The following is a 13,080-nucleotide window of genomic DNA, read 5'->3' on the forward strand; positions in this document are numbered from 1 at the left end:
CACGAAAGTTTGTATTTTCAATGGCCCAAAATTAGGGTAAGACTAATAATAATAATAATAATAATAATAAGTATAATAACAACAAAGATAGACATTTTTTTTAATTGGGGGCTAACTTATTATCCTTACCAAATTTATGACAAAAGTCGTACACCATCACAATGTTTGATGTCCATTGGGATATCATACTTGTTTAATAAAAGCTTGTTAACTTTCTTTGCAATGTCCTCAGGATAAAATTTATTTATCTTTTAAAATCATTTATGAATAATGATCTGAAAATCAACTATTGGGATATATAAAAATGTGTTATGCGAAAATATTTGTGTACTTTGGGGGAGCTTAGTGATATTTGTACAAAGTTCTTCTGGTAGTTTCACCTTTATCTTAATTTTCTCTTTATGCTATTCTCTTTTTAAGTGACAAAAATATCTAATTTTGAACTAAAATAAGTAAGATATGCTCGTAGTTATCGTATTCGTTATAATTAAGATTTTGTACTTGACCTTATCTTAGTAGAGCTCCCTAAATATCTGTTAACCAATTTATATTTAAACAATATTATAACGAGTGAAAAAATTTTCTTTCAAAAATATAATTAAAACTGTTAGTTCTTAAACATTTATATTGATATTCTCATGGTTGCTCGACATGAACTTGGTATTTTTACTTTGCTAACTTAATTAAGATGATCATTTGCTTAGAATAAGATTTTACTATAAAAAAAATCTCATTTTAGTTTAACCATCAAACAATTAAAGTCTACCAATAGATCTAATGATCTAAATAAATTTTTATTTGAATTCATCTTATTGAAAGATTATATATATATATATATAATGTTTTTCGAGTTACCAACAAGAAATTTAAACTTTTGCTTCAAAATATGATATGCAGAAGGTTATTCCGATAACATCATTATGGGCACTATTAGCGAAGGTAATAGAGGCTTCTTGGTAACCTGATTTATCTCTCCTTCTTCATACATACATATATATATATATATATAGCTTTTCATTTCTTTCCATCACTTTCTCATGCTATTAACCTTTCTGGACTAATGTGTACATATATCATCATAAAATGCTAAAACAATTAATGCGATTTGTAGACTTTGAGAAAATGATTCAAATGAACAGGGCGGGCTTAAAAAACAATCTTTAGATGAAGAATGTGGTCAAGGTGAGAATGTAAAAGTGCTACGAAGGTAATAAGGACGAGTTTAATGAAGAACAAATTATGACCCACCATAAAAATTATATGTCCAAGGCACCAGCCTGATAATGCCACCAAATAATTATATTTTCTATTCTGACCAAGTCATTCCACGTCAACAAAGTACGAGCTTCCGTTGACTTTCTTCTCATTATTCCAGTTTGTACCTTCCAAATATTTCGTTGTAATTCAAAGAAAATCTTCTCCTGTCTCCTTTCATGTGTGTGTGTGTATATATATGTCTCTTTTCCCTCGTCCATTTCACCCTAGCTAGTGATCTGTCATATACATACATGTATACATGTTCAATATATATAATATATTATGGGCTGTATAATATTTATGTCTAGCATGTGTATATATATGAAATTAGAGATGGGTCCTTCAAGTCAGCATCATTGTCTTTCCGGGAAAATTTCTGTATGTTTCTATATGTATCAATGTCAGAGCATAGAGTACTGATTCATCAATGAGATTGTCTCACAATATTAATTAATTTCACTGATAAATATGACTAATGTCCACTTATATGAGCTGTAATTGTACAATGTCACATATGACATGTATTTATTTATCTTATTATACATATGTTTTTGCAAGAAAAAAAAATGTCAGTACATCAATCCAAACCCAACAGAAAGAAAAAAGATACCAAATCAATATAGTGAAAAAAATATCATCGCCTTATCTTGACACAAATAATTGATATAATCTTATCTAATAAATAATATGTATATATATATGTGTGTAACGATCAACTGAAAAAAATTACACTTTCACATTCCACTGTTTGCATGAATAAAACTGAATATCTGTTGAACCGAGCTCGCTATATCTTCTGCTGTAAACCTCGTTTCACTTCCAACCTGCACATAATTTATATATACCATTGATATATATAGATTTTAAACTATACATATATACAAATAGTCCATGTAGCAGTAAAAGGCATATGGAGAGTTATCGGGTGTATATATATATATATATATCTATGTACATGTACCTTGACATTAAAGGAATAGAGAACGGTTTGTTCAATAGTTGTGATGTTGGTGTGGAGGATGTTGAGCTGTAAATCCTCTAATGCTGCTATGATTTTAATTAACTGGCCTGGTCTTCTTCTTGAGAGGATCTTGATCATGGCATCAAACCCTAAAACTTTGACCTCCACATCTGCTAAGCAAGATTTGTTTTCGGCCGTCTCCTCCCGGATTCCAGCATCAAAGATTTGATCAGTAGGGAGCTGAGGTAAAGGAGCTGGGAAGATCAATGGCGGCTGTTGGACGCCGGTCATGGAGCTCGAATCCCCCATTTGTCTTACTTGAGCTTCTCCAAGGAGTCTTCTGCGTTTCTGAGATTCTAGACATTGGAGAAGTTGTTCTAGTTCTCTCACAAACTCTATTGCTCCTCCAATAATCGATGCTTGATCTCCCTGTAATTATAGTTTGTTGAAGAATGATTCAAAATTACAGTCAAGTATCTTTTACTTGGTTTGGTTAGTTGTGATTAGGCTTTTCCTATTTGTTAGACATGTATCTCTTAGTTAAGTAGCGGACATAGTGGTAGAATTTATGAACTGATTTTTAGCAGGTGCAGTTTATGTGTAAGTGTACAAATAGCCACTTTCCGTTTGTTGATTAATATCCAGAAAAATCTCTTCAGTATTATACAAAAATTCTTACGTGATTTAAACTATTTTGCTGGTCTGTTCTTATTTTCCAATGCAACTCACATCAAATCTATCTGAATCTTTTCTTCGCTTCATCACAAGAAGAAGATTGATTTGTTTTGTTTAATTATTTTGTAGCTGTCGAACTATGTTCTCATGTGTTTTCCTCGTACTTTATTATTTTATAATGTGTTATCTATGATCTAATTAATAGATATATCGATTTAATGTACACACACATATATATATATATATATGCATATGTGAGTAAGGATATGCATACCCTTTGAACGTAAGAGCCTGGCATTAGAGACCTTAAAACACGAAGATGTTCATTCATCTGCTTCCTTCGATTTCTTTCAACTGCTATATGAGTCATTCTCTGGCTCTCAACTTCCTCGCTCGTCTTGATAGTTCTTGGTCTTTTTCTCTTATTCTTCCCTTCATTTACAGTGTTCTTGTTTTGGATATTATCATGATCTTGATCTCCAAGAAACTGGAGTTGTTGCACCGAATTTTTCTTAGAGACCCTAGCTTCTTCCTCCTGATCTTCTCTACCTTCTTTGTTATCTTCATGGGGTAACAGCACTACTCCTGCCCTATTTCCAGTACTTCCCGCTCCTTTAAACTTATTCTCTTCAGTATCTCCTCCAGATGGGCCAGCCGCCATTAACAACTGATGATTTTCTAACTTATCGTTCAAGACTGGAAACTTGAGGAAGTAAACTGGGTCAATCCCAGTTTCTTCTTCAGGGACCTTGGTTGGACTCAACCCTAACTTGGGTCCAAAATCTGCAAACTGCATCACATCAGCGAAGCTTAGTTTATCGAAAGAAATCGAAGTACAAAACCCATGAGATAATTGTTGCTGTTGTTGTTGTTGTTGTTGTTGTTGTTGTTGTGTATGGAGATTGTTCATCAGCATATAATCAATCATTCCGCCGTCGTTATGATCACCAGATGTTTCCCCGATTATTTGCGGCTTTATGAACTGTTGTTGTTGATGATGATGATGATGGTGGTGGAGTTGCTGGTTGTTGTGATCTAGAGAGTAATCTACAAGGCCTGTAAAACTGGCCTGCGAAAAATTATGAGGTTTGGAGAAACAAAACAAGATGGTGAGATGAAAAGATCTGTCAACAAAAAAAAAACATGCAAACAGCAGTGGAGACAATAAGCAAAGTTGTACCGAGTAGGTTTCTTCCTTCTCCATTCTTATATATATATGTGTGTGTGTCTGTATATATATATGTGTGTGTGTGTGTGAGCTACTTTAATGGAAGAATACTCTTGATCAGCTCATCACTTCCATATATGAAGAGAAACTGGCAATGAATTTTTCGGCATGGAATCAGAACCTGAAAACAGTAGTCAGGAATAATTATGAAGCCTTGTAGAATTCAAACCCATATGGTAAAAATTAATTGATGAAATGATATTGTTAATAACAGGTAAATAAGATATATAAACAGTTATTGGCAAATTAAGGGTAGCATGACTAACCAGATAGGAAAGTGAGAGAGAGAGAGAGAGAGAGAGAACAAAAGAAGACAAGATCGTAATCTGGAAATGATAAAGTCAAGAACAGAGGCATATGGGGTACCACCATCAAAAATGGGGTTGATGATATTTGTGGGACTAAAAATATGTGTGATGGGAAAGTGAGTTGTGTCTTATATATATACATATGTATATACACACACACACGCATATGTATATATATAATGGGTCCATGCCTGCAGGTCTCTTGGTTTGACTCCAGATCACCAGAAAGAGAGAGAGGAGCCTGAGTGGATTAATGTGCACCTCAAGACGTCACCTCACTTTCACCATGTTTATTAATGGATGTCACAAGCTGCTACGCTCTGCCCTTTGCTTTTTACCACTCTTTTCATGAACCTAATTAAACACTCGAACATTTTATCATTTGAAACTTTGGACTTTTTCAAAATTTACATCATTCAATTTCTCACCATGCAACATTTTTAATTTACTTCCTTTTTTTTTTGTTCTTTTAAATTTTGAAAGAAGCTTTTCTAATGGATTTCTAATTTGCTTCTATTACTTCAATAACAAAATTTAAAGAATATGAAGACCATATATCTAATTAATTACTGTTTTTATAAACTTTAATTAATTTTCAACGAAAAGCTGCATACATGAGTATGGAAAATTTTCAAGTTATATCAAAACTCTAGTATATATAAAGTATGCATGCATGCTTGTGTGAGAAGAAAAATAGACCAATTAAGCTTTGGTAGAGTCAAGAAATGACATATATATTATGTATATACTAATATCGAATTTTTAATATACTATAATTATTTCAAATAAAAAAATTTAATCATTATAAAATATTTTTTCTATTAAAATAATAAACTCACTAAAACTTGATCAAATTTAATTAGTACACACCTATTAATATATTAATGAGTTAAATTCTCAGCCTCACTAAATTAGACATTATAAGTTGGTCACAGTTAACTTATAATGCACGTTTTCTCAATATTATAAAGCTAAATTCTAACTCGTAACATTTACATGTACAGTAAAATTAGTACATATAATATGTTATAATTGGATATGATGTATCTAACCACTACCATCATATTACACTAGATGTCTCAAAGTAACATGAGTTAAAGAACATGAAGAATATCAAACATGCCAATTTTTATCCAAGGACCTTAGTTAAGAAAGCTATTTATTCTAGTTGGTTCTTGAATCTATGTTATGTAACTTTTCGATGTAAATTTGAGGTTGTGATGTTTATGTTCTTTATTTCATCTTAATACCTAGTTCTAATGCTTGTGTTTCTTCTACATTGATTAATTGAACTATTCGTACTTTTTATTTAAAGAAAAGATTATGTTTGGTATGATAGATAGAATAGATTAAATAAGTTGCCCTACAAGAGTTTGAGAAATAATTTTTAATTGTTATAATAAAACACTACTCAACTCAACTTATGGTTGGTTGTATTATTCATCCCTTAAGAAGTTAATAAATACACTATAACTTACATGTATTTCTTAATAAAAATATTATAATTGTTATGTTGCCTCTCCTACTGACGTTAATATCATGCTATTACTATTACTACCATCTCTATTATCTTTATTATTGTATTTACTAAATATTAAGAATTAAATTGTAATAAGCATTAACTTTCACATTAAATTGATTATTTATAAAAAAAAATGATAATAATACAATATTATATTGCTATAGTAAAATTATGTTACTATAGCAATATAATATCGTATTACTGTTGTTTTATTTTTTCTTGAAAAAGTCTTCTAATTTGTGACTAAATGAAGGAACACCTGTTCCAAGAAAAACTAAAATGATAGTAATAGGTATTGTATTGCTATAGTAATATTGTGTTATTATAATATAGTGATACAATATTACTATAGCAATATAATATTTTATTACTATCATTTTATTTTTTTCTTAGAAATGATAACACTTATAGCTAAATTGGAGGGTTTCATATTTTTTATTATATATGTATTTATTATAAAGGACACATTTCGTTTATAAGACAAAATTTGAGTTGAATCTCTCCAACACACATACGCAAGGTGCATGGGGAAGAGTCCCTCCACCGCACAACGCAATGTATGCGCATGCGCGCGCAAGGACTCTTACCAGCTAACAACTATGGTTTTCCCGACACTTTAAACTGATGAGAAAAAACAAAAATTGCATACTTTAGGTTAAAATCAATTTGCTTTAGATTGTTTGTAACTCAATTTTTATGCTGAATTTTATTTAGATTCTAATAGGACCATTATGTATAAATACACACTAAATCAATAGAAATAGCACAGTACAATCTATTCTTCAAGTTTCTCTCTCTCTGTCTCTCTCTCTCTTTCTCTTATATAATATATAATTATTTTAAATCTAATTTCAAAACCTCAAAACCAATAACGTAAAATTTAAATACAATAGTATCAAATTTGAAAATCTTGACTACCAGAGTTACCATTAAAATGCACTTGAAGTATGCTTTTTTTTAAGGCCTAATGGTGTGCTTAACTGCCCTAACACACTTGTACTATGTGCTTTCAAGGAGTTTATCCATGTTCACATCAAGTCTAGTACTCGTTAACCAAGAATCCTGGTAATATGGATTGCCATGATATGTCTTCCCTCTAAAATTTTGAATCAACAAATTTTCTATCTAAGTTTAAATCTTCAAACTACAGAATATGATAATAAAAAATTATTATACAGTTATTATGATAACCAACCTAATAAAATAAGTAATTATTATTGAATTACGGGTCTAAAATAAATTATATTATTATTTCATAAAATTTGTGGGGCTATTTCATAAAATAAGTAATCATTATTGAATTATGGGTCTAAGAATGTAAGTCTCTAAAACTCTAAACTAGAACTTTATTACATTACATTTAAACAGAGAATCCAAACGAAAAACATGTATATATACAAGGAATGAAAGAATTATTATGGCAATAGTCTTTTGGCCATCTTCTTTTAATTTTTTTTTGGGTCAATCTTTTATAACCAAGCTATTTTATCTATAATCTATAAATCTTGAGATTTGCATAAACATTTCAATTATATGATTTGGATTAAAATTGAGAAAATTATGAATTTTGAAGTCGATGATTGCAAAGAAAACGTGAATAGACTAAAATCGAGATTTCAACTATGTTTTCTATTTTTTGGGCCAAATTTTAGCCACTGAACTATATTATTTATGATCTACACTTCATAAGTTTTACATAAACACTAAGATTTACATGAATTTTGAAAACCTAGAATTATAAGAGACTGCAAACTAAATAGCAATAGGGTGGTTTTCGACCATCTTATACTTTTTATTGGCTAATTTTCAACAACTAAACCAATTCATTCATAATATATACATCATAAGCTTTCGGTAGATTGCATAATTTGGACAGGATGTCCAACTTATGGGAGCTTTGAATTTTTAAATTTTCAGCCACTAAAGATATTTTGGTTATGTATTGCATTGATTTTAAAATTCCAATACATAAGTGAATTAGTTTAAGATGGTGATATTGTATTAAACTGTTAGAATTGGACTGAGCTCAAATGAAATGTTTATGTATTGCTAATTTTTTTTTTCAATTAAAAAAAAGATAGATTGAATTTTTCATCCAAAAATGCAAATAAGATCGTTGAGAGATAACCGATTTGTTTATTACAATCAAAACATTAATAAACTAAGTTTTTAAATCCATTTAATCAAACATCATAATAAGTTCGAAATTCTTAATAAGGTTCGATCTTGTAACTTTTAAATCATTATATTATTATAATTTTTCAATAACTTAATCTATAAATTTTGGTGCTAAATTTTATATTTACCTTCAAAATTTTACGATAGTAATTAACAAGATCACGAAAAATAGAATATTTTTCAAAGTGATGATATAAACAACTCTTAATTTAACTTATTAGTTCTGCTGTATGACAGTGTTAGTTAATTTTAATTTTTTTTTTAATATAAAAAAAGTGTATGAATTATTACCAAAGTGATATATTTGAATTTAATTATATTATCTTTATTTTTGGGGATAACTGCAAAAATTAATAATAAAAGAAAAGAAAAGAAAAAGAAGTGGTCAAGTTATAACATGCCATGAAGGCAAAAATTTGGTTACCAAAAATCACTTGTATCTTGTGAGCACCGTTCTTTTTTTTTTTTTTTAATAAAAATAAAAAAACTTTTGCATTAATAGGTCATGTGATTTGATTGTCTAATTACAAATTGTAATTTTTTAGAAGATTTTTTTCAAATAAAATACAATTCAGAAATTAATACTTGTAACTGCCGATGTATATATACACGTATTGCATTTATATATGTAAATCCAGTTAAATTTTTTTATTCTTGTTTTCACGTGTGTACGACTTTCCAAGAGTAAGAAAATGCCACCATCCATGGGCGGCTACATGCGTTCCAATTATTATTTTTATATATTAATGTGACCCCGAGACTTCAAAAGTGTAACATATCACAAGTTTTGGTCTGTTAATTTAATTAAAAATTTATTTATCAATGATATACCGAGCATATGACTCAAAATAATTTACGTACATGAATAAATTCATCAAGATGTTTAGAATTTGAATATAAAATCATATCAACAGAATGGTTTAAAAAAAAAAATCATCAAAAGAGGATCGAAGATAAATATCGACTGACGAACTTATCCGATGTCAATGAGAATAATAAGTCATATATTTTATGTTAAAATTTAGAAATTAATTAACTATAATTTAGTAGATTCAAATGTTTTGAAGGGTTTGAAACGTATACGAAATAAAAGAGTAGAATTTTTTTTTTTTTTAATTATTGAAGTCTGACTCTTTGTATGTAAAATATTTTTATTATTGATTGGCCAAGAATATGGTCTCGATCTAATGATATGGGATATCCAAATGGAATTAACTGCGTCGAGTTGGCAACACAGGTGTTAATCAATTACCCGATAACCTATTTGTGATATTATGTGGTCATATTTAATTTTTATTTTCTCATTTTAATTAAAAAAAATTATTATGCATATGATTATACAAAAAAAGTACTTAGGATGATGTGATTTTATAGGTTTAAAGAATGTTAGAGAATCAATTCATTAAAATTGAGACATTCGATATTCAATATTCCATCTAAAGCCATTTGTAAAAAACCTTATGGGAAGTTTTTATATAGTTAGCGTATCAACATGTTATGAATAGAAAAGCATTATTAGTGCCTATTCATTATTCAATTGTAGGAAATAATTTTATATAATTACATAATAGATTTCATTACCATTAAAACAAAAAAATAAAATAATTTCGCAAGAATGACGTTATAGAAATTATTTTGTGAATATACAGTAATATGGTATAATATTTCTTTTTTCATAATTACTTAAAAATGTATTTAATAGTAAAATTTATTGAATAATTTATAAATTTACTAATAATAAAAAAAAAATACTAAAAATCAAACGTATACCAATTTTACAAATTAGGAATTTCTTCATCCTGCATATTTATCACAAACCCATTTGAGAAAAACATAGAGAAATTAAATACTAAATGCACAAAGTTGTTCGCTTGATGTGGACTATTTATCTATATTAGCTCATATAAGTTTATAACTGGGTTTTGTAGGTCTAATACTACTCTTAAAGCAAAATAACTTCATACATATTTGTGCATGTATAAAACTTGTGTAGCGGCTCAAATCCCTTTGATCGAAATTCAGTAGGTATTCGATGAATGAGAGATCGAGGAAGAAAATTCCCTCTACTTACAATTACAAATTAGTGAACGAAATTTCCTCGATGCATGTTTTCTGTTGTTTTGGAAATTAAGAATATTTGAAGTCGTTTCTCGTATTAATAATCTGATAAGAACAGCAGAACCCTTAATGCAATTTTTTTTTTTCTCTCTCTCTCTCTCTCAATTTAATTTTTAAAATTAATTGTACAATAAGAAAGCATAATCTTATTAAAAGAGAAATTATATAAGATTTCTATTAATAATATAATAAAAATCAATTGCAAAAATTCCATTAATAAACTAAAATTTCGTTGGAAAATGAAAACAAGAAAATGAAAATTTCTCCATATAAAAAAAATATATGTTCAAAGGAAACAAATCACATGTAAAATATACCCATGAAAATTTCGATTGACCCAATTAAATTTTCTTAAAAAACACCATTACAAAAACTATTTATTTCCTAATTTGATACGCTATTTAGAGTTAATGCTGGATTTGTAATACACATATACAGGATTCTAAGTATTAATCAATTATGATTTTATTTAAAGCTAACGACTTTCTGTTCATCTTTAACAAAGAAATGAGGGTTTTGGTTGAATACTGTATTTGCATTTTATGTATAATTCAATTGGTGATTTTGAATATTGGAGTAGAAGGACAGAGAGTGATTAGAGTTGATCAAAAAGGACATGGTGATTTTACAACAATACAAGCCGCCATTGATTCTGTTCCATCAAATAATAAGAAGTGGGTTATCATTCTTGTCAAGACTGGAACGTACAGGTACTGGTATTATTATTATATACTATATAAATATATGTGTGTGTGTATATATATATATATATATATATATATATGTTTTTGAGATGGGTAATATTGTGAATGCATGTGTGTGTAGGGAGAAGGTTAAGATTCCTTACGATAAACCATACGTAGTTATGAAAGGACAAGGGAGAAAGAGAACTATTGTGGCTTGGGACGATCATCAGTCGATTGCACAGAGCCCTACTTTTACTTCCATGGCAGATAATATTGTTGTCAAAAGCATCCATTTTATGGTAACTTTATTGTTTTTACTTTTTTATTATTTAAATGTTCGGCTCAATTTTTTACTGTTGAAGTAATTTTTAAAATTCATATTGTAATTAAATGTTATTATTATTATTTTTTAATATAGTGAGCCTTCCCACATGAGTTTGATTAGTAATTTAGTGACTCGAGAAGTATTATTTATTTTATTATTTTTTAAGTATACTTTAAATTTAATTTCTTATTGTTTTTTTAAATTTACTTCAGTGGTAAAAAAAATTGAATAAGAAAAGGTTAAAAGAAGGGTGCTCGAGAGGTGAGAGCATTGTCGGGCAGCGAGACACGTGTCGCGTGTAGGCGGCACCGCTCACCTCCCGTAGGTCGTACGGTCCACGTTGGAAATCGCACGTGCGGGGCACATGTTTCTTTTTAACCACACGGGGAAACACGGGAAAAAGACCCTTGCAGAAAAACTCTCTACTAGCGAGAGTCGGTTTAGGGTTTAATCAAAGCACGTCACAATTTCCAAAACCCACACCCCCGGAAGTTGCACGCATGAAACGTAGTCGTTTTAATAAAGAGTTAAAATATAGCTTAAATTACCGATGTGGGATTGGTACGTTATTCTTTTTGGGCCAGTAAACTGATTGTTGGAAAGCTCATACAAGTCCACAAAAAAAGAAAAAGGGAGTGATGATTTTATGTTTGAAATGGTGTCTAACAAAATACTTGGATTATATTGGAACAGAATTCATATAACAATCCGGGAGGGACAAACAAGAATCCAAGAGTACCAGCAGTGGCGGCATTGATAGCAGGGGATAAATCTGCTTTCTATAGATGTAAATTCTCAGGTGTGCAGGACACTTTGTGGGATGAGCAAGGTCGTCACTATTTTTATCGTTGCACCATTCAGGGTGCTGTTGATTTTATTTTTGGTAGTGCTCAATCCATTTATGAGGTACAAGCACATACATATATATATGTATATATCTATACATACACATAACCATTAATATACATATAATTGAGAATATAACCAGTGGGTTTGTGTTTCAGAGTTGTGTTATCAATACAAATGGAAACGCATTAGGGCCTGGAGTTTCAGGATTTATCACAGCACAAGGAAGAACTAACCCTAATGATCAGACTGGGTTCGTATTCAAATATTGTGTTATAACTGGCACTGGCAACAATTTCTTGGGAAGACCATGGAGACAGTACGCTAGGGTCATTTTCTACAAATCAGATTTAACCAGTGTTATAGATCCTAGAGGATGGGATGCTTGGCACTTCGCTGGACATGAGTAAGTCGTTTCCCAAATAAGATCCAATTTCAGATTGATTTTATTTTCAACACCAAATATTTATGAAGAGTCCTAGTTCCGCTACTGATTTTCATTTTTCATCATATCTTCATTATAAACCCTCCATTTTTCTCAAGAATAAATTCTCTCTGTGAACAATCTAACACAGTTTTATTTCGTTGAACTGCCAACTTTTGTCGTTTTAGTCTTGTAACCAATACTTTGGTTGAATTGACAGAGGCCAGGTAACCTTTGCAGAGAATGGTTGTTTCGGATCTGGTTCAGACACTTCAAGGCGAGTTAGGTGGGAAAAGAAGCTTAATCCTCAGACCGTGCAGCAGCTAACAAGGATCAGTTACATCGACAAAGAGGGCTGGCTTAAGCGCCAACCCTACTAAAATTGATTTGGGAATGGACTTGACCAGATAGATTGACAATTAAGAAATGTTATTATGTCCAAATAACATTTACTACTATACAACACTTGGATTAAATCCATGATCTTCTTTATCTCATTTACTTTCCAAAATCACTTACAGCCTTAATTATATAAACTAATCTAATGAAGGG

The 13,080-nt window shown here is 30.0% G+C and overlaps 2 protein-coding genes across 3 annotated transcripts; one reads left to right on the plus strand and one right to left on the minus strand.

Moving 5' to 3' along the window:
• Positions 1-1,877: 1,877 nt before the first annotated feature.
• Positions 1,878-4,569, minus strand: FMA (basic helix-loop-helix (bHLH) DNA-binding superfamily protein). Of its 2 annotated transcripts, XM_088215393.1 has the most exons (5): positions 4,388-4,568; positions 4,074-4,242; positions 3,168-3,962; positions 2,219-2,647; positions 1,878-2,081 (listed from the first exon to the last, which is right to left on the minus strand). In XM_088215393.1, the coding sequence occupies exons 2-5, from the start codon at positions 4,095-4,097 to the stop codon at positions 1,992-1,994; spliced, it is 1,338 nt and encodes a 445-aa protein (XP_088071519.1). In that variant the 5' UTR covers positions 4,098-4,242; positions 4,388-4,568; the 3' UTR covers positions 1,878-1,991. The 2 variants fall into 2 exon arrangements, with proteins under 2 accessions (XP_088071519.1, XP_021896890.2); XM_022041198.2 differs by having other exon boundaries at positions 3,168-4,242; positions 4,388-4,569.
• A 6,185-nt stretch (positions 4,570-10,754) lies between these two features.
• LOC110813957 (Pectin lyase-like superfamily protein) lies at positions 10,755-13,028 on the plus strand. Its single transcript, XM_022041247.2, has 5 exons — positions 10,755-10,957; positions 11,073-11,232; positions 11,952-12,164; positions 12,263-12,510; positions 12,749-13,028. Exons 1-5 carry the CDS (start codon positions 10,755-10,757, stop codon positions 12,906-12,908), a joined length of 984 nt encoding a protein of 327 aa, XP_021896939.1. The 3' UTR covers positions 12,909-13,028.
• The last annotated feature ends 52 nt before the right edge of the window (positions 13,029-13,080 follow it).

This window comes from Carica papaya, chromosome 3 (assembly GCF_054855325.1).
Source record: "Carica papaya isolate Zhongbai chromosome 3, ASM5485532v1, whole genome shotgun sequence".
Taxonomy (NCBI): Eukaryota; Viridiplantae; Streptophyta; class Magnoliopsida; order Brassicales; family Caricaceae; genus Carica; species Carica papaya.